Source organism: Coturnix japonica, chromosome 1 (genome assembly GCF_054131305.1).
Source record: "Coturnix japonica strain WE chromosome 1, WE-NBRP24, whole genome shotgun sequence".
NCBI lineage: Eukaryota > Metazoa > Chordata > Aves > Galliformes > Phasianidae > Coturnix > Coturnix japonica.
Genome location: NC_140663.1, coordinates 162,257,766 through 162,279,892, shown reverse-complemented (window position 1 = coordinate 162,279,892; position 22,127 = coordinate 162,257,766). Strand labels below are relative to the sequence as shown.

The window sequence follows — 22,127 nt, the reverse complement described above, 5'->3', positions numbered from 1 at the left end:
CGTATTTGTGGTGCCGCTAGGGATGGGACATATGGTGAGGCAGATCAGCCAGGATGGGAAATTGCTGCCAATTTACTTGAAAGGCAACAGGAGAGGCAGTTTTAGCATATCTTGATCCAGACGTGCTCCTCTTGGCCTTCTGAAAGTGCTGCTTTCCTCCTAAATCTAAAATAGCTGCTTAAGAAACACGCTTCCCAACTTGTCACCTTTACAGGGCGTATTTTGCATCGCATATTCTGGATAAAAAATGCTCAGTGATTGTTGCACTGTCCTAGGGACCGTATATCACAGGGTGGCAGTTCTCACGTTCCTTCACATCCCCTGGATTTAGCTAGGCAAAGCTGAAGGTATATGTGTGTGGCTCAGCAAGGAAGCCAGAGGCAGCTGCGTAGCACAGACTTGGAGGTAGCTGGCGACAGCAGCCTTCCTTGCTCTGTCTGGCTCTTTTCCCACTCTCCTTTTACCTTGCCTTCCCCTTGCAGCCTGCAGCTATGACTCATCATGTTTCACAGCAGCTCCCGTGCTTGTCACTGGGGAGAAAGAAAAATCAAAACTCCAGATAGGATCCGAAGGGTGTTAAGATGAGACATGAACTCCTTTTCCCTCCCAGAGTGCCAATTGATACTTTCTAACACCTCTGACAAGAGTGTCAACAAGTGTTTTGTAGCAGTGCTCCTTGGTGCTATGCAGAGAAGATCTTCATGCTGAGTCCCATGACCCTCATGCCCTTGAGGGCTGTCCCCAGGCTCACACTGCCCCACACCTCTGCCTTGTGAGTATCCACAGTTGGCATTCACATGGCACATGGGGTTCCCATCCTGGGTTGTCCTTTCAGGAAGTCCTTGTGCTTCCTTGAACATGGTGGGACCATGGGACATAGAATTATAGCATCAGTAAGGCTGTACATGAAGATCAACTAGTCCAAGTGCCAGCCCATCCCCACCATGACCACTAACCATATCCCTCACTGCCACGTCTCTGTGTTTCTTGAACATCTCCAGGGTGGTGACTCCACTACCTCCCTGGGAAGCCCATTCCAATGTCTCACCACTCCTTCTCAGTATAAACTTCTCCTAATATTCAACCTGAATCCTCCCTGTTACAACCTGAGGCCATTACCTCTTGTCCCATCACTGTTATGTGGGAGAAAAAGCTGACCTCCACATAGTCACAGCCTCCTTTCAGGCAGTTGTAGAGAGTGATAAGGTCTCCCTGAAGCCTCCTCCAGACTGAACATCAGTTTCCTCAGCTGCTACACATATTATAACACTTACAATGTTACTGGTATTATAACACTTGAGTTCCAGACCCTTCACCAGCTCTGCTGTCTTTCTTTTGATACCTTCAGCCCAGATGCCCTCTGTGTCCTGGGCTCTCCTGCCATAGAGAGCTGTGCTCCAACTTTCTGCTGGTGTCCCTGCCCTATTTGTTTCCCACAGTCACAGAGCTGCCCCACTTCTCCACAAACACTGGTGTTCCCATTGTCCCTTGTGTCATTTGCATGTGGCAAAAAGCAGTGCAGGTTGGAAGGAAAAATGGTAATGGGAAGATATGGAGCTGCTACAAAGACTGCTATGCTGAGAAGAGGGGGAAGGCAGAAGGAAGCCGCTGGGCTTGCTGGGGAAGGGGAGAGGGCTGGGAGCACGTAGAAGTAGAGGGAAGAGTGGAGAGAGACTTCAGGTGCCCACAGAGCAGCTGGGACAGAGCAAAGGAGCCAAGATTTGGAGCTGAGGAGTGAGGCTCCTCACCTCTGCTATTCAGACTTACGGGTACACATGGCACAGTGAGACTTAGGACTGCTTGTATATAATACGTTGCTGTCCTTCAAATAATTAACTGGAATGTTGTTTGTCCGAATGTTTTTGGGACACTGGACCTGCCTTTTGCTTCTACAATTCCTGGGGAAACAGTGGAGGAAGGGAGAGAGAGTGCTGTCCTTGAGGAAACATATTTTCCCAGTAAGTGTGCAGGGAGGTGACGATACGCCTCTTTATTGTCCCAGCAGCTGCACCTGCAGGCGTTGTGTGCTTGTTTGGGTCCCACAGCCTGGGGAGGACTGCAGTACAGAGAGAGGCAAACAGAAGCTTTTGAGGAAAAAGGGACACATTTTTTGCAGTTCACTGGAAATGAGTTGGTGTAGGTGTTGCTGCACTCTAGAAATACTTTGTATGTTCCCATGCAAATCAGGGAAGGGAATTGCTCAGCCGTTCCACTAACGGGGCAAGGTGCACAAAAACAACATGAAGAAAAAAACAGTGCAGATGCATGTTGGGAACAGTGCTGGACCTGAGTGTGTGGTAGGTGCAGGTATCCAAGAATAGGACAGATAATAAAATTACCCTGCAGAGTTGTTGACACTTTCCTGTTAATGTTAAACACCTCTCATCTGAAGAGTTTCATAGGCTTCCCATGTATTTATTTATTCTTTTTATAACCCAGATTATCTGTCCCTCAGTGCGCATGCATGCACCTGTGCCTGAAGTGAGCCTGGGAACAGGGCAGAGTGATGAAGGTGAAGACTTCCAGGCTGAGATTGCTCAAAGCCCAACAGGATTTGATAGTGCCTGAAGCACTCTCCTGCTTGCAAGTAAAATAAAATGCCTTGTGCTGAATGGTGAGATGTGGGAGGCAGAGGGCAGCCCCTGGGACAGAGGAGCTGTGGGGAGCAGAGCTCTCTGGCTTTCAACTCAAGCAAATGGTGCAGGAGGATGTGGCAGCCTGTAATGAACTACCCAGTAGTGCTGGTTAGCAGCAGCAGTGACTCATGCTTTTCTGAGTACCCCTGATTTAAGCAGGACAGTTGCAAGAAGCAGTCTTGCAAGTGGTTTGAAAGAGGAGGCATTGGGATTTAAATGGGGTGGGTCACAAAGTTCTTAAAAACTTCATAAAGGTACTCTCAGTCCAGAAAACTGACTGTTTCAGATTATTATCAGTTCTGAATATTATCCCTTACCAATAGTTCAAGCTGACAGTGATAATGCTGCTGAGAGAAGCCTGAGGGCTATCAAAAGGGACTTTAGGGGACTGAGGCAGTGTGTGAATAGAGCAGAGGTACAGGTGGTGTTTTCCTCTATCAATTCAGTGGCAGCAAGGGATACTGAGAGGACAAAGAAAACCCATCTGATAAATATGTGGCTGAGAGACTGGTGCCACTGCAGTAATTTTGACTTTTTCAACCCGGACTGATGGCTGCTGATGGGGTTCACATGGGTCATAGGAGGAAAAGAATTCTGGCCCAGGAGCTGTCTGGGCTCACTGATAGGGCTTTAAACTGTCTATGATACTATGAAGGGAGTAGGGAGTGATAGTGAGCCTGCCCACAACTAAGTTTGGGGCAGCATAGCTAAGTTAAAAGCACAGGGTGCTAGTGGAGATCATCAACCTGCTGCATCTTATGATGCATATTCTAGGCAGAAAGCTGTTGGGGCTCATCACCAGGGTGTTAGACTAGATTTGATGGGAGAAGAAGATGTACTGCTGAGGAGCAGAGAAGAAACTCTCTCTTTAGGACACAGTGGGGGGAAACCCCAGATTTTTTTCCCAGAGGGAGGGTTTCTCTGAGAAGGTAATGCATCCTAAAGCCCACCTGAAGTGCCTCTATACCAGTGCATCCAGCATGAGGAACAAGGAGAAACTGGAAACCATGGTGCAACTGGAAAGCTAGGATCTTACTGCTATCACAGAAATATGGTGGGATGACTCACACAGCTGGAATGTCATGATTGAGGTCTACATGCTTTTTAGAAGGGATAGACAAGGTATAAGAGTTGTCCTCTATGTTAAGGGGTGGATAGACTGTGAAGAGGTACTCCTAAGAAACAGTCATGAACAGGTTGAGAGCTTTTGGGTTACAATTAGGCACTGGAACAAAAAAGGATAGTTGGTGGTCAGGGGAGCCTGCTGACGAGGCCTTCTTGGTTCAGCTGTTAGGAGTCACACTGATAGGTTTCAATTTGTTGGGGGTTTCAATCACCCAGACACCTGCTGGGAAAACAACACAGTGAGCTGCAAACAGTCCAGGTGACTCCTAGAGTCCTTTTACAGTGACCTCCCAGGGGTGAAGTGTTACTGGACCTGGTGCTTACCAGTGTGGAAGGGATCGTAAAAGAGGTTAATACTGGAGACAGCCTGGGCTGCAGTGATCATGTCCTATCAAGTTCATGATCTGAAAGGAATGTGAGCCTGACAAAGAGTAGAGTCAGAACCTTGAACTTCAGGAGAGTAAACTTCAGACTGTTCAAGGAACAGTTGGATGAGATCCCTTGGGAAACTGTACTTAGGGACAAAGGAATAGAACAGAGATGGCAGCACTTTAAGGATGACTTTCTGAAAGCACAAGAGCTCTCCATCCCTCAGAATAAGAAGGCAAGGAGAGCAGGCTGGATATCAGTATGGCTTAGCAAGGGGCTGCTGGTCAGGCTGAGGGAGAAAAAGTGTCAGCAGTGGAAGCAGGAATGGATGGCCTGAGAAGAACATAGGAATACTGTGTGGACATGCAGAGTTGGAGTCAGGAATGCCAAAGTGCAGATGGAACTGAACTTGGCAAGAGATGTGAAAAACAAGAAGGGATTATTTAGATGCATTGGGCAGAATAGACAGGCAAAGGAGAGTGTGCCCCCTCTGATAAATAAAAAGGGAGAGCTGATATCCTGAGACATGGAGAAGGCTGAGGTACTTAATGAGTTATTGCCTCATGGCCAGTCAGGCTTCTCATGCCTCTCCTGTCCCTGCGTATCTGAGTGGAGGTTGGGGGAACAAAATGTCTCCCAGCGTTAGATCAGAGCAAGTTTGAGACCACCTCATGGGGCTGAATGTGTACAAGTCTATGTGTCCAGATGCATCTCAGGGTTTTGAAGGAACTGGTTGATGTGGTTATCAAACTGCTCTCCATCATATTTGAAGAACTGTGGCTGTCAGGTAAAATGGATGTGTGGCTGGAAATAGGGAAACATAACTCCCACATTCATGAAAGGGAGAAAGGAGGACATGGGGAGCTGCAGACCACTGAACTTCATGTCTGTGCCTGGGAAGATCTTGTTAAGGCATATGTGAAACAAGATGGTGGTCTGAGACAGCCAGCATAGCTTCACTGAGGGCAAATTATGCCTCACCAATATGGTGCTCTTCTGTGATGGAGTGATGGAATTGGTGGACAAAGGAAAAGCAACTGATATTGTCTGGACTTGTGCAAGGCCTTTGACATAGTCCTGCACCACATCCTTATCTCTAAATTGTAGAGAGATGGATTTGACAGCTAGACTGTTATGTGGATAAGTAATTGATTGGATGGTCGTATCCAGAGGGTTGTTGTCAACAGCTCTGTGTCCAAGTGGAGGTTGATCACGTGTGTTGTCCCCCAGGGGTCCATCCTGGGACTAGTGTGATTGAGTGTACCCTTAGCAAGCTTCCTGATGACACCAAGCTGACTGGTGCAGTTAACATAATTGAAGGGAGGGATGCTGTTCAGAGGGACAAATACATACTCAAAAAGCAGGCACAGGAGAATCTAGTGAGGTTCAACAAGGCCCAGTGCAAAGTGTGTTGCACTTTGGTTGAGGTAATCCCAGATATAAGTACAGACTATGAGAAGGACTAATTGAAAGCAGCCCTATGGAGAAAGACTTGGGGATCCTGGTGAATAAAAAGCTGGATATAAGCCAGCAGCATGCCCTTGTGTCTCAGAAGGCTAACAGTGTGTTGGGCTGCATTAAAAGAACATTGGCCAGCAGAGAGAGGGAGGGCATTGTTTCCTTCTGCTTTGCCCTTGTGAGACGCCATCTGGAGTACTTCACCCCCAGGTCTGGGAGCCCCAGTACAGCAAGGATGCAGAGCTGTTGGAGTGGGTCCAGAGGAGGGCATGAGGATGATCAGAGGACTGGAGCATCTCTCCTGTGAAGAAAGGAGTTGGGCTTGTTTAGCCTGGAGAAGAGAAGGTTCTGGGGAGACTGCATTGTGGCCTTCCAGTACTTGAAGGGAGCTTACAAGCAGGAGGGAGACCAACTTTTTACATGGACTGACAGTGATAGGAAAAGGAGCAATGGCTTTAAACTAAAAGAGGTGAGGTTCAGGTTGGGCTCTGTGAAGAAATTTTTTACTCAGAGAGCACTGAGGTGCTAGCACAGGCTGCACAGAGGGGTTATGGATATCTCATCTTTGGAGGTATTCAAGGCCTGGTTCAGTGGGATCCTGGGCAGCCTGATATGGTGTGTGGCAACCCTGACCATGGCAGGGGCTTTGGAACTGTGTGTTCTCTGAAGTGCTGTCCAACCTAAGCCTTCTATGATTCTATGACCAGCACAGAAAGCCAAACATATCAGAAAGAAGTGAGGCCAGCAGGGATATAAGGAGAATATTTTCTATGCTAAGGGTGGTGAGGCACTTGCACAGGTTGCCCAGAGAGGTAGAGGATGCCCCATCCCTCATGACATTAATGGTCAGACTGGATGGGGCTCTGAGCAGCCTGGTGGAGCTGTAGGTGTCCCTGTTCAGTGCATGGGGGTTGGACCTTTAAAGAACCCTTCCAGCTCAAACGATTCTGGGATTCTATGATTTTGTGACAAATGGGCCTGGATGTGAAGGAAACTTAAAGCTTGTCAGAAATTCTGCAGGAACAGAATCCCAGCAAGGATCAAGTGCAGGTAATGATCTGAGGTCTAACAGGCTGTGAATGCTTGGCAGAAGGTCTGTGAGGAAGAAGGACAGGTTGCAGAAAAACAAAAGCAAAAGGGTCTTAGAGAGAAGCACAGGGATGGAACAGCAATCGCTGCAGTGACGCTGAGTGAGGAGCAAAAAAAGGATAGGCAAAAAGTTTTGAATCTACATAAAGCTAAAGAAGTGTGGGCAGAGAAGAGGCCACTAAGATAAGTGGTCATTTTCTCATAGTACTGTGGCATGAATCTTTCTGCTGTTGCACGGCAAATTGAAGCAGGGAACCTGGAAATCAGCTTGGCCATGCCAGAGGGCTGCATTCAGCAATGGTGGATCCCTGTCTAGTTCACTGTGTGGCCTTATGATGTGCACAGAGGGGAACAAACCTGATCAAGGGAGAGGTTGCTTCTGTCAGGTGCATGCAGGTGCTTACCAGCTTCAAGTGTCAGTGAACCTCTGGATGCATGGCTTGTGTTTTGGGACCGGACCTGGGAAGCTGCAGAGCTATTGGTCTGACCTGAGTTGTGCTCAGGGTATGCAGGATGTTGTTGCATGGAAGAAGAGGGGAGGGCCTGTGAGGTGAGCTTACTGAAGTTAGACAGATTGTGTCAGGAAATCTTGCTGCTTTACTTTATGTGGGAATTCCTTCTTTTAGAAGTGAGAAATAGGGTCTATTGTCCAGGCTCTGAGCAACCTGATTGAGAGGTAGACGTCCCTGTTCATTGCAGGGGAATTGGACCAGATGGCCTTTAACGGTCTCTTCCAACTCAAACAATTCTATGATTCTAAACTGCAGAGCTGTGTTAGGTTATGGCCCAGCAGAAAAAGTATTTAAAATGGGAGTTAGTGGAAAACTTGTATGATAGATGACAAAAGAGCTGAAGAGAAGACAGCAATGAGGAGTGTTGAGAGGTATTAGACTGCAGTGAAGCTATTGCTGGAGTTTTTATGAGTTGGTCCTTGGGCTGGTTTTACGCTCTGCTTTTATTAGGGACATTAAACATCTTGTCATAAAAAAAAAAAAGTAGTTGTGTGTTATTGAAATTTGCAGATGTTGCAAAGTTGGGCAGTATTTTCAGCACAGAAGTCTGCCTCATGGAAGGGACTCTGTGACCTACAGTGCAAAAAAAGTGAATTCATAGGCTTGGGCTTAGGGAGAGCTGTCGGTGCCGCTGGTAAGATCTCGTCCAAAGGCAGAGTACAGTTCTGGTCTTCTGTGATAAAGAAGATGAATTGAAACTGGCATATGTGCAGAATGTGATGATCAGAGGGATGAAAAAGCTATTAAATGGCAGAGTTTAAAGATCTTGATTTATTTAGCCTGCAGAATTAAAACTTGAGGATACATTCTTGATCTCTGTAAATACACTGAGGTTTAGTGCCAAGAAGAGAAAAAAGTCCTTGAAATAGAAAGACAAGAAAGTCAGTTTTAATGGATCATAAGAAAGCTGAGGCTGGATATCTAGGAAATTTTGGGTCAGAAGAAAGTGAGCTATCCTGTGAGCTATAAGATTTTGAGCTATCCTGAACAACTTCTGCAGGGAGTTGGGAGATCATAGAATTGTAGAATCACAAGGTTGGAAAGGACCTACAAGATCATCCAGTCCAACTGTCCTCCCATTACTGAGCTACAACAAACCACTAAACCATATCTCTTAGCTCCTCATCCAGATGCCTCTCAAACACTGCCAGGGATGGCAACTCCACCACCTCCCTGGGTAGCCATTCCAGCACCAGATGAAGCTGAAACCAATTCCTCCGTATACCAAATGGTAGGCAACAGATCTATTACTGCGGACAATTTATGTACTGAAGGTGTAGTTCCCAGAAGAGCCCCGAAACTTGAGTTACTTGGCCAGATTTGCCCACAGCCTCATCTCCTGTACCTTTGCAGAAAGCCCCTCTCTGCATTTGTGTGGGCAGCCTTGCTAGAAACCATGTGCTGTTGTATGTGACTTCTGGATGAACCAGCGTTGGGAGTGAATGCAAGCCAGCCAGCAGGGTGGTAGCAAGGCATGAAGGATTCTGCAGGGAGAAAGGTCTTTTGAAATAGGGGTACTGGTGTAGGAAAAACTGATAGGTGAATCCATACACTTAACCCAGGGAGTCTGGGAAAGCTGTGTGTGAAACTTCAGCTACTGTGGTTCTTGTTACACCAAGATTTCAGCCTGTTTTTCAGATCAGACTTTCACAGACGCTAACACTTGTCACCACAGGCTGCTTACAGCACCCTGTGGGATAGGTACTGCACTTTTCCTCAGGTTTTTGATTCTCCTTGGAGGACTTACTGCAGGTGCTTGCTAAGTCAGGTGTTGGTTTTATAAGAGAGAAAACCCTCAGTTTTCTCCTTACCTCGATCTCTATGATGCTGTGCTGGACATGGATATAGCTACATTCCTGGAACAGGAGAGTCTTAGAATATCTTCTGTGTGCTTATATATTGATAAACATAATTTGTTGGACAGTGCCTATGAATTTAGCTAAGCACTGATAAAGCAAGATCTTGAACCTTGGGTACTAGCCTGGTGGTACCAGCCAGTTTTATAGAGGCTGAACTGTACCGTAAACCTGGATACTACTCACTGAGAAAATTCTGGGCTTGTTCAGCTTGAATATCTTCTGATTTGCTTCTCTGTGGTCTTACAGCTCCCCAGTTTCTGTTGCCCTGAATGTTTTTGGAGCCAGCCTTGTTAGCAGTACAGGAGTGTGAAAAGCTTCTGCGTACTGAGTTGATCTGAGAATAGCATGTTGAAATGACACGCTAAAAGAGCATCATCAGCAGTGACATACCGAGATATGCTTGGGGATTATTCGCTGCATCAGATAAAGATCTGATGTGCTCTGTTTCTGACTCAGGAGCCAGTGGGATGTGAATGTGGCTCTCTTTTCCACTTCACCATTCATCATTTTCAAAGGCAGAGCAGAAAAAGTCTGCCCCACGGGGACTTCATTAGGGATTTTGTCTAGGTTGGGATTGGCTTTGCAGTTTGAATGTGCTTGGGCTGATCTGGTGATATTCAGTAATGCAGTTCATTTGTGTTGCATTCAGAAGGCTTAAGGAACAGAGCTTGTTACAGAGCAAATCCATTTTTTCCCTTTTCTGAGGCCCTTTGGCTTCTTTTTCATTCCTTTTGTAATGGCAGGCTTCTGCTGTTACTTTTGATCTGAAGCTGAGGTTTTAGATTTGTGCTCCATGACCACTGCTAGAGAATAACTTGGCTTCTGCTGCAGATGCTGCAGGCTCCTCAGCCTGGCCCAGGCCAGGCATCTCTCATCTGCTCAACTTTGTTCTTTGGCTTCAAAACAATTATGGAGGCGCTGCAGTTGTGACTCAGGAGAAATTCTGACTTGATTCTATTACGGTTGACATGACACTGACTTTAATGGAAGCAGGATTGGACCTGCTCCTGTAAAACCACCTATTAATTTTATGGTTGTGTCAGCAGACCCTGATCAAGATAAGAGATATTCATAATTTTAAAAACCTAAATCTAGACAGAGTTCCTTCCTGTAAGAGTCTGCAATCTAAAGATAGTCTTTTAGCATATAAACGTTTATTGCTTTTGAATACCTAGGCAGATATTTGGCCTGCTGATGCCTTCATTAGGAAAGCATCTAACGCATAATCTGAACTCAGAACAGGAAACCAACCTGGGTGGGAAGATTTGAGAAAAATCCTTCGGGTCACTTTAGAATATACAAATGTGTAAAGTTTAAAGTTGAAACAAACAAACAAACAAAAACCCTCATGATTTTGTTTGCACTTTAAAAACTGAGTTCTTTGGAAGGTCCACATGCTGTTTGTGCCTGGTAGTCCAACTGCCTGATCTCTGACCTCTTCACTCACCCCTTCTGTTTAAGCCGCTACTATATATCTAGGGGTTTTTTGTTGTTGTTTTTTCCAGGCAGATTGACAACTTCTTTCATCAAAGCCAAAATTAACTTCATGGCTCAAATCTGACCCACTAAAAGACAGGTTCCAGTGTTGTGTGACAGTGAGGGACAGGGGGACAACAGAAGAGCGTAGCCACCTGACTTGCTTAAGAATTTGGTGGGTCAGCTGTGTCACTGGCAATCTAAGAGAAGGCACAGCAGAACCAAAGATATGTGGAAATCTTTGGGATTTTTTTTTTTGTCCTCTGTGTGAAGATCTCAGAGCAGCAGATACCGGAGCACTACAGCTTTTAAAGCCTCTCTGGCAAATTTGCTGTTTTCCGGGATGGTGCTTGGCATTTTAGTGAGGAAGACTGGATCTTTCCAAAATGTGATAGCCTGGGATGCTTTGCTTGATGAATCTTAAAGTGCATCCAGATCAATCCCTTTCCAGAATGACACGGTTGTCATTGATGTCTCTGTCCTCTGACAGGGACAACATCTGCACTTGGCAGATGTTATTATTGGCTTTACATAAAGCTATCTGGAGTCAGGCTTTTGTTGTCAGTCCTTGGCTAAATCATCTTGCTGGAAGAGTAAAACATAAAGTACTTGAATGGGATGAATTTTTATCACTGCATATCTATTATAATTATTTGATCCCCATGGCAATGTGTTTTATGAAGAGCCTTGAGTATTCTGCAGCTTTTATGATGACACTGTGGAGGGATCAAGGGTTTCTATAATTATGGGTAACTCAAGTCTGGGGGGTACTTGCTGAGTGTAAAGATTCATGCACATCAAGTACCACTATCCCTCTTGCTTTAAGGTCTTTCAGACTGTGAATTTAGCTGATCCTTCAGAAGTCATGTGCTTTCAGCTCAAGGAGGGCTATCTCCTTCAATCTGAGGTTCTGTACTTAGAAAACTGCAAAGCAAAATAAAGAATACCAAGGAAACCCTTTAATACTTTGCTCAGTCTCAGCTGCATTTAAACAAAACCCGATTTATTTATAATCTCTACTCAGTGAAAAGCTTGATTAGCATTTCAGTTGCACAGCCTGAAGAGTATGTGTATAGCTGCAGGAGAGCAGACCTGGGCTGACATACACGTTTTCTTTTGATAGAAGAGAATTTGTGGAGCAGGGAGCTAACCTGGGTCAGGTTACAGCTTTCAGTAAATCTGAGCATGCCTGAAATGGCTCTTTTAGTGTTTTAAAATATTTGCTGCCTTTTTATCATCGCAAGCCTGATTCAAGTTCCATTTAAACTGATGGTAACTTTTCTGCTGTCTTCTTTAAAAATTGGCTCAGGCCCTGTATCAGATTGCATACCACCTTGTTTTCTGATTCTTGGAAGGATTCAGCCAAGCGTGATGAATTAGATGCTTAGATAACATTGATGACTACAGCTCTTGATTATGCCAAGGAAACCAAAAATAAAATAGAGGTCAGAAGTGTGAATAGTAAGCAGCATGGTATGGTGTCACGGGTTACTTAGATTTACCTATGCCCGTGACAGGGGAAGCCACCCCACGCCCCCCCCCCCCCGGGGGCCTGGAAAGGAGGGGGAAAAGGGGAGTGGGATAAAACAGCGACAATCTAAGGAGGAAAAACTTATTTTACTAAATATGATATCGAAATACAAGATAACACAATATAATATAATTAAGGCTAACAAAATCGAATGAAACAGAGAGAGAGAGAGAGAGTCTCCGAAAACCGAGAGGCCTACTGTGAACTCTAGGCGACACGGCTGGAACGCTTCCCACTCTCCGAGAAGTTCGAGAGAAGAAGGAGGGCACTCCAGCCTGGGAACGAGATTATATAGAGTCCTGGTCCCGTGACTTATTGTCACTCCTGTTGTTCTCTGGGATATGTAGTCTTCTTCTGTGGACTGCACATTCAACAGAAGTATCCATACTTGACATGATGTTATGATGTGGAATACTGATAGCAAAATTACAACATTACAAAACCATGACATATGGTTCTGGTCCTGCTGGCAGGGACAGAGAGGAGCACACCTGCTTGTTAGTGTGGTTTTGAGAAGTTGACTTCTTCCCCATGCTATGCATGTTGTTGCCAAAGGAGGAGCTCCCAGCTCTCAGGGGAATGGCACTGTGGCACTGTGCAAGGCCCATGGCCTCTCCCTGGAATTTCAGCTTGACCTCCAACTGAAGGTGTTGGACTTTGGTCGAAGCAATATGATATGATATGATATAAGTACAGACTGACAGTGAGAGCAGTCCTGTGGTCCAGAAGGCCCACTGGCACCTCCTGCTCACTTGGCTGGGCAGGGTTAGAGCAAACCCTGAGGGACAGAAGATGGCTGCTGGTAGGAGGCCTATGCTGGCAGATAAAAGCTCTAGCACCAAGGGGCTGTTCTCCTGTAATGGCTTTGTGTTTGGGGAGGGCATGCTTGAAGCGTGACAGCTGCTGCAGACTTGAAACCTCCAAGGAGCAGATATCAGTAAAACCACAAGCTGCAGATTTGGCAGTGGCAGAAATGGGTGGGGGCCTAATTGGCATTTCTTGTGCTGGAGAGCTCTGTAAACAACCTTGGCGTGCTGGGATAGCATAGTGCTGGATCCCCATCTGTTCCTGCCAGGGGAGGTCTGGGTGGTGCAGAGGACATAGGAGGAGGAAAAGAGGGGCAATGGGGCACAAGGGAGAAACAGTGAAGGTCCCCTTGGTGTTCCACCGTTGATGCTGAAACCTGCTGACTCGTCATTGCTTACTAAATGCTGATTTTCTGCTGCCTTCATCAGGACATGGAGATACCACTGTTCCTGTGCCAGTGTAGCTGTGTTTTTGGTAATGTTCCAAAGGAGACTGGGCTCTGCCAGCTTTTACTAACTTTTTGTGTGACAGTGTTCATCTTCAGGCACTCTTATAACTGCTTCACACAGCACAACACATTCAAACATAATGAAAAAAAAGTATTTATTTATGTGTTTATTATTGTTTATGTGAGAGTGTATGTATAATAAAGGCCTATAAGGCCTGTGTGAGATGAATTAAAAGTATGGGAGGAGAAGCTGATGAACACTCCATTCATGCCAAAGTACTGGGTGACCTCACGTAGGGAAAATGCAATTGCCCAATTGTGGTTTTGCCATGGCACTTGCCTCAGTTCCCTTATCTTCTGCTGTGGAATATGCAGTGCATGAGAATGGCAGCATGGATGCCTGGGTATTTGCTAGGTCTGTCTTTTGGCCATGCAGTGTTTCCTGACATCTCTGCATAGTGCTCATGGAGAAGCAGTGGTGCAAACACACTAAAATGACAGCTGGTCCTTTTGACAGGCCTGTTTTTGTTCTTTCTTTTAATATTCTATGGGATTATTAAACAGTGTTCTGAAAACCACTGCTAAATGAAATGGTTTGGGATAACTCTGACGCTCACTGGATTGGATGTTTAGTACATAGTGCTTGCCTCACACTGCTCTCCGCTAACTTAGGAGGAAAGTGGCACTGCCCGGACTCTGGGATTTGGTTTCTGTTTGTGGCTAGAGGTTGTCCATGCAGCCAGAGACTTCCCAACATAGCATGCTAAACTGCACCTTTATTTATGACCACTCTGGATGAGTGTTAATTATTAGCTGAAGATAGTGTGTTCTAGAGGCTGTTTGCCTTATGGCGTGGGAAGGGCCAACCATATGTAAAATTCATGTGTTTGTAGGCAGAGGAGCAAAGAAAACCACTTCAGAGGAGAACAGGGAATTTTTTGCTTGCTTCTTTTCACCACATAGGCAGTTTTTATTAATGTTATACAGGCATGAAAGGGATTCGTGTGAACTTATTTAGGAGACAATCTATTTAAACATAATTTTATTAACACGGCGTGGATTAACACAATGATAGCACACAGCAGATATGTAGGAAGTGCTGACTGCATCCTATATGCTTCTTTTTAATGGTTGTTTGGACTCCTGGACTAGGCATTTCTTGTGAAGTTCCTGTATTGATTCAGTGTAGTAGTTTACCTAAGGCAGAACTGTATGTGGCATGGAGTCATTTGCTAAACACGAAACCTGTTTGCTGTAGTAATCGGTCTGGTGGTCAGAAGAGCCATTCCTTTTGTCCTTTCGAGCTGTTTCCTTTTGTCAGATTACAAAATAAATTTGAGCTTTAGCTCTGCAGTTTATTTAAAAAAGAAAATTAAAAAAATATATCGATAAGAGTTATACAGGACCTTGTTCTGTGCTTTCATTTGTGAAGCAACACTAATGTCTTACTATCATTTAAATCACAAAACCATTCTCTGAGCTGTATTTTTCCTATTTCTACTTATTTCCAGTGAGCAGCTCCACAACGATATCTATTTTAAACAAGTTGCCAGAGTTTTCCTTGTGGTTGCTGTAACTTTCTGCTATACTAATTTACAGTCTCACTCTTAATGGGTCTACCTGGAAATAGAATAATATAATTGTTTTGCTCTATATTTAGCTGCTAACCAGATGTTGTCAGGCTTCTAAATTAAATCCACTGGTTTATTTGCCCTTGTGATAGGTGCATCTTTGAACACTTGAATTACTTGAACATTTGAGTTGAATAAAAGCTTAAAAAAACAGGTAGAGAGTGGGAATGTAGTAAAGTGGGGATTGATCACTTCATGGTGGAATACTACATGAACAGCCCTCATTGAAAACATGTGCTATGTGGTGAAACATATGATTTATATATTTTTGAGGTCACCTCCTTATTTGGTCCCTGAATTGAATGATTTGCTCAAGGCAGGCAGCCTCCCCTTCTGCAGGAATGCAGGTTGCTTTCCGCTACTACTCCAGCTGGGTATGTTTGGTATTTGTGTCAACCTTTGACAGAGATGTCTGGTGACATCAAGTGTAGTGCAATAAAATATTGGTGCTAGAAAATAATGGAGAAGTCAGTCGATTCTAGAAGTTCTGAAGCTAAGGTCTAAATATTTTTAGCTGTATTTAGGGACTTTGTAAAGGACACAGCCAGAAGAAGGGAAGGGACATAGACCTGTTAGAGCATGTCCAGAGGAGGACCAGAAAAATGATCCAAGGGATGGAACATGTCCCCTGTGAGGACAGGCTGAGAGCTGGGGCTGTTCACCCTGGAGAAGAGAAGGCTCCAGTGAGACCCAAGAATGGCCTTTCAGTATCTAAAGGGCTGTGAGAAAGAAGGGGGCAGACTCTTTAGCAGGGTCTATTGTGGTAGGACAAGGAAATGAGTTATATCTAAAAGAAGGGAGATTGTAATTGGTTATAAAGAAAAACGTTTTTATGAAAGGAGCGGTGAGGCACTGGCATAGGTTGCCCAGAGAGGTGGTGGTTGCCTCGTCCCTGGAGACACTCAAGGTCAGGCTGGACCAGGCTCTGAGCACCTGATGGAGCTGTAGGTGTCCCTGTTCATTGCAGGAGATGGACTGGGTGGCCTGTAAGGGTTCCTTCCAGCTCTAATGGTTCTGTGATTCTGCCAGTCTATAAAATGCAGTCACCTGCAATCAGCAGGTATTATTACCTTCCTGTGATGGTAATAGTGGCTTCCAGCAGGTTTCCCATCCCAGCCGGATGAGGCAACAAGATGTATGTTGGCAGGATGGACTGGCCTTGCCCCTGCATTTTCTTCATGCTGGCAGAATAAAACACATTGTCAAAGCATGAGTGTGAACTCATGTTTAGTTGTGTAGTGCAGATGAATGTGCTGGTGACTACCAGTTCTTGCCTGTCTTGGTAGCAGATGAACCATCCTTGTGAGGATATTCCAAAGTATGGGAAATAGGGATATACTGGGATTTTATTCCTCATATATATTCATAATTCAAAGTGGGTGGTGTTTGTTTAATAGAATTACGGACTGGCTTATGTTCTTAAAGCCCACTCAGCCCCAGCCCCTGCCATGGACAGGACTGCCACCCATCAGCTGAGGCTGCCCAGAGCCCCATCCCAGCTGGCCTTGAGTATTTAACTTTTCTGTGTGGTTATTAGTATACTTACAGATCTGACCCTGCATCCTGATTGCTCTGTGAGGTTTATATTGAAATATTTCCCTACCGTTTGCATATGGATTTCTCAGAATTAGATAAAGGGTAGGAAAGAACTAACTGTATTGTGAGAGAATGAAAAGTAAAAGCAGGCTGAACTTGAAATGAAGATTCAGTTTGTAAGTGTAAAATCCATTGAGCTCACCCAGCGTGCAGACCTTATCCAAGGTCTGCCAGCTCAGCGCACCACAGCATTGTCATAATTGATCAAACCTGCCAGATAAAGAGAGGCTATTTTAAAATGTCTCCTTCAGGGCACGGGGAAGTACTGCTCGCACAAAGATAGAAATTTATGATGATGCTAAAAAAAAATGCAGATGAAGTGAATAATTAATGAATCCAAGACAGGACTGAAATATCCTTCTAAAATGTTGCTATTTTTAGTAGGGAGCACTTCTGCAGTGCTTGTCATGTGATGCTGTTGCCTTCTGAGAGCAGGAAAACAATTTGCATTAGTTTCTCTTTCCCCAATGGACTGATGGATTCAGCATATTGTATCTCTTAGCATCTGCTTTTGCCTTAAAGCAAAGAAAGTGATCTTAAACATCATGCAAAATAAAACACTAATGAGAGCTGTGCTAAAAGATGATCTTTATAGCAGCAGAATATTTTTTGTAGTACTTGCAGGCTGAACAAGGGGTTACTGCAATGTGCCTAACATTTGGCTGCTGCAGATGTCTGGTGGTACAAATTGCTGCTGCAGTTTCTAGCTGTCAGACTACATAGGAGGAAATTGTCAATAGCTGATTGCAGGATTTGGCTCATATACGAAGATTTAATGTAAAAAGGTACATGTTTCTTTTCCTTCTCTAAACAGCATGGGTGTAGCCGTGTTTGAGCTATTTCACAGCACAGCAGGATGCCTGAGGTGGGCAGGGACTTCTGGAGGTCACCTGCTTTACCCCCTGCTCCAGCAGGAACATCAGAGCAGGGTGCCCAGGTCCACATCCAGACACCTTTGGAAGACCTCTGGGGAAGGAGACTTCACAGCCTCTCTACTTCACACAGCAAAAGTGTCGTAGCTGGAAAAATGATATATACAATTATATGCAGCAGCTCTGCGGACCTGCTCACGTTTTGATGCACTCTGCTCAGCTGAGCCCACAAGGAGGGACATCTGGTGGTGGAAAGGCTGGAGATGCTGTGAGGAATGGGGTTGTGGTCTTCTCTTCTGCTACAGCTAACTGAATCTATGCAGGGCCACTGCCTGTGCTGTACTAAATTTGCAAGTGTTTAATGTCCCCCTGCCTGGCCCTAGAGGCAATTTCTCCTTCCTGAGAAGTGATGATGTTCCTAGCACCCACCAGAGAGAGTCAGCAACTGCTTGCTTGCTGCCTTTCTAGACTAATAGAATAGTCACAGGTTTATTTTAAGGGAAAAAAACCAAACACAAAACATCAACACCCCCCCCCCCCCCCCCCCCATAAATTCTAACTGTTTCAGCATTGAAGAGGACCCTGGCTTTGCAGCCCTGTCTCAAGGTAATAGGTAGAGTGCTGACTGGTTGCTGTTTCACGTGGATCGGTTCCTGGGTGACTCCTGGGAGGTCTATAGGGCTCCCTGGACCCAAACAGGACCCTGGTCTTCAGCCCCAGGGGGTGCAGACCCTTCTTGGGGAGCACCATGCTTGCCATGCAGTGAGTAAGGTGGAGTGTCACCTTGAGGACATAGTGCTTTTGTGCCGAGGCCTCTCATGGATTGCTGGTTCCACTCCACTCCCAATGGACCCAACCCCTTTGGTCTCAAGGTGTATTCTGAGCCATCTTGGCTCTGTCAAGGAGAAGGCATTTCTGGGCATATCCTGAAACAGCAGCAAACCTCTGGACTGAAGCATGTTGCTTTGGGAAAAGATTTAGGGTTGTCAGTCCTGAGGCACAGAAGTGACCTCCAAAGGCAAAGGCACCTTTAGCCCTAGACCAAGTTGCAACGTGGTGATGGTACATTTTGTGAAGCTCCTGGGTTAAGCTGTGGATGGTGGTTTCTTGGAAGAAACTGGAGTTTGAGATGTGGCACCTTGCCTGTGCTCAGGTTGTAGGTGTATGTGCCGTGAAGGCTTTGCTGTACCTGTTTTTCCATCTCAGTGTATCTATCTGAAAGGGTTATTTAAAGTTTTAATTTCCCAAGGGCATATGCACACATGCTTTACTTATTAACATGTTTACAAAATCCAGTGTTATATGGAGTTTTGTCATGAAAAGGAGGTGATCCTCGAATACAAGTTGAATTTGATAGATGTGCTTGAGTGCTATGTGATTGAAAACTCTTGTAATGTGAAAGTATTGAATTATTATTACTATATTTTGTACCAGCTGATAAGACTATTCCTAAGTTTAATCTTCCCATCTTTCCATCAGCTTTCCCATATTAGAGACTAATAGTTGTTTTTTTTTTTTTTTCCCCCAGTCTTCTTTCTCAGTCATTTGTGTGAGCACTTCCTATTTTATTCAAAATAAATTAGGTTGTAAGTAGCTTGCTTTTTTTAAGCCAGCCCCATCCATTTAGACTAACAGAGTGTAGGTGAGATGTACTAACTCAGTGAGAAGGTGAACTGGAAGGAATGGGACTCCCTGGCAGGGGAGTTGGTGGGTGACTGGTGCCTTTAGTGGATGTCTTCTGTAGGATGGAACACAAAAACAATGCTTGTAAAGTCTGGAAGTCTTTCTTCACCTAAATTCATCTCAGCACTCAGAGTTACTGCTCCTGTCTGAGGCTTTTGTGAGATGTGGTTCTTTGATAACAAACCAAATGATGGGCATTGAATCGTATCCTTTGTAATTAATGAGATGCACTGAGTACTCCTTGTGATGAAAGGATGTGGAGATTTTAAGACCTGAAATGTTATCACTACTCTATAAACCTTTCATAATGTCTGCTCAAGCACTTGCACTCATGATCAAGCGGTTGCCCAGTAATATTTTGTGAGCTGCTTTGGGATGATCATAAATTAAAATCCTTGTTTTCATTTTCAATGGGGCTGTTTAGATTTTGACAACAACACTTCTGGAGGATCATTTCTTCTTCACATGTGGTGTTCTATCCATGTGACAGCTTTATAAAACACTCAGCAACACTGCTTTATTTAGTTAAAAATGGGAATATTGCAAGGATTCATTTTGTCAGTTGAACAAGGAGGTACTGATTTTGAGCAGTGAAATTAGTAGTTCTTTACAAAACAGATGATTTTTATGGCTAGCTCCTTACCAATTTTTCTTTTCTTTTCATAGGAAAAATTAACCCAGGAGTGTGTATTCAGAGAGCAGTTTGAAGAAAACTGGTATAACACATATTCATCAAATCTATATAAACACGTGGACACTGGAAGACGATACTACGTTGCGTTAAATAAAGATGGGACTCCAAGAGAAGGGACTAGGACTAAACGGCATCAAAAATTTACACATTTTTTACCTAGACCAGTGGACCCTGAGAAAGTACCTGAACTATATAAGGATATTTTAAGCCAAAGTTGACAAAGACAATTCCTTCACTTGAGCCCTTAAAAAGTAACCACTATAAAGGTTTCATGCGGTGGGTTCTTATTGATTAGCTGTGTCATCACATCAGCTCCACTGTTGCCAAACTTTGTCGCATGCATAATGTATGATGGAGGCTTGGATGGAACATGCTGATTTTGTTCTGCACTTAAAGGTTTGTCCTCCTGGAGGAGAGCCTATGCCCACTCGCTTGATTTAGTACGAGAGGGAGAGTGCGAGAGAGTGAGTGAGAGCGAGAGGAAGCGAGAGCGTGAATGGGAGTGAGAGAGAAGGGAGCCAGAGGGAGGAGGAGAACGGCCTGATGCATGCTGGGGAATGGACACGCTTTTAAATTTTTGATCAGTTGTACTTCGTCATATATCAGCATAGCTGCCATACTTTGATTCATCGGGATTTTTGGCTGGTGGCCTGCTCAAGTGTACGCTGCATTTACAAAGGCATGGAGGGTGCAGTCTTACGTAGACAAGAGACTTTTCAGTTAATCGCTCGCTGGGTCTCACCCCGCTGAGTTTAAAGCAAAGACCTCTTAGTAAAAAAAATAAAAATAAAAAATAAAAATGAAAAGTTAAATTTATTTATAGAAATTCCAAAGGCAACATTTTATTTATTTTATATATTTATTTATTATATAGAGTTTATTTTTAATGAAATATGTACAGGCCAGATAGGCATTTTGGAAGCTTTAGGCTCTGTAAGCATTAAAATGGCAAAGGCCACTATGAACCTGTGGTAAATTCATGCAAGTAAATATAAAGGTGCATGGGTAAAAAGGATAACAATAAAAAGGTAATAATAATGAATTCTAGTGACCCTCATGTACTAAAGGCGACAATCTCTTTTGTGCCCATATTATTGTAAAAGTATGCATACCACTCATGACACTGAGTACTCACTCTTCTGACTGCTTGTTTCATAGCTTACCCCCAGAGGATTAAAAAGAAAACTGGGTCTCCAACTATTTTTCTGTGTCTGTAATATTTCCTCTCTGATAAAGTGACTTATTACATCATTGTAAACTTTATGGCTGCGGAAATTATAGGGGTTGGAATATATTCTACTTGTTAGAACCTAATGCAGATTATACCAAAGCTAAATGATAACTATGCTTTTCTTTCTTTCTTTCTTTCTTTCTTTCTTTCTTTCTTTCTTTCTTTCTTTCTTTCTTTCTTTCTTTCTTTCTTTCTTTCTTTCTTTCTTTCTTTCTTTCTTTCTTTCTTTCTTTCTTTCTTTCTTTCTTTCTTTCTTTCTTTCTTTCTTTCTTTCTTTCTTTCTTTCTTTCTTTCTTTCTTTCTTTCTTTCTTTCTTTCTTTCTTTCTTTCTTTCTTTCTTTCTTTCTTTCTTTCTTTCTTTCTTTCTTTCTTTCTTTCTTTCTTTCTTTCTTTCTTTCTTTCTTTCTTTCTTTCTTTCTTTCTTTCTTTCTTTCTTTCTTTCTTTCTTTCTTTCTTTCTTTCTTTCTTTCTTTCTTTCTTTCTTTCTTTCTTTCTTTCTTTCTTTCTTTCTTTCTTTCTTTCTTTCTTTCTTTCTTTCTTTCTTTCTTTCTTTCTTTCTTTCTTTCTTTCTTTCTTTCTTTCTTTCTTTCTTTCTTTCTTTCTTTCTTTCTTTCTTTCTTTCTTTCTTTCTTTCTTTCTTTCTTTCGCAGATCGCCAGAAACAACACAAGTAATTATCAACAGTTGTACTAATTTTAAGATTCCTCAAATAGCACATAAGGGTTTCAGAGGGCAAGAACCAGGCTAACAGGATCACTCTTGTAAATGTGTTTTATTTGTGCACTTGACTATCTACTATGAAGTTATACAAGTTCCATAGGGGTCATTGTAACATCTTTTATGGAAAATTGCTTTCAGTGTGAACTGTCATAGTACATGATATTAGCACTCTTCTTAAAGTAAAACTTGCAAAATGAAACTAATAAACCTCTATCAATAATGACAATGGGGGGATAGTATTAGACTTTTTTTCTTAAAGTATGTTCAGATATTCATGAACTGTGAAATGACAGTATGTGATATTGAAGGAACTGTGGCATTGTATGTTAAGCACATGAACACATTGATGAGCTGTAACCATCTGGGAATTAATCTATAGAAAGAAGCATTT

General features: G+C 43.7%; 1 protein-coding gene across 2 annotated transcripts in view; it reads left to right on the top strand.

The window, feature by feature from the left end:
* FGF9 (fibroblast growth factor 9) overlaps positions 1-20,986 on the top strand; it is a 31,534-nt gene extending 10,548 nt beyond the window's left edge. For both annotated transcript variants that reach the window (XM_085555680.1, XM_085555671.1), the window contains one exon: positions 19,759-20,986. In XM_085555680.1, coding sequence (XP_085411806.1) covers positions 19,759-20,004 — 246 coding nt within the window. In that variant the 3' untranslated portion in view covers positions 20,005-20,986. The remainder of the gene's footprint in view (positions 1-19,758) is intronic.
* The last annotated feature ends 1,141 nt before the right edge of the window (positions 20,987-22,127 follow it).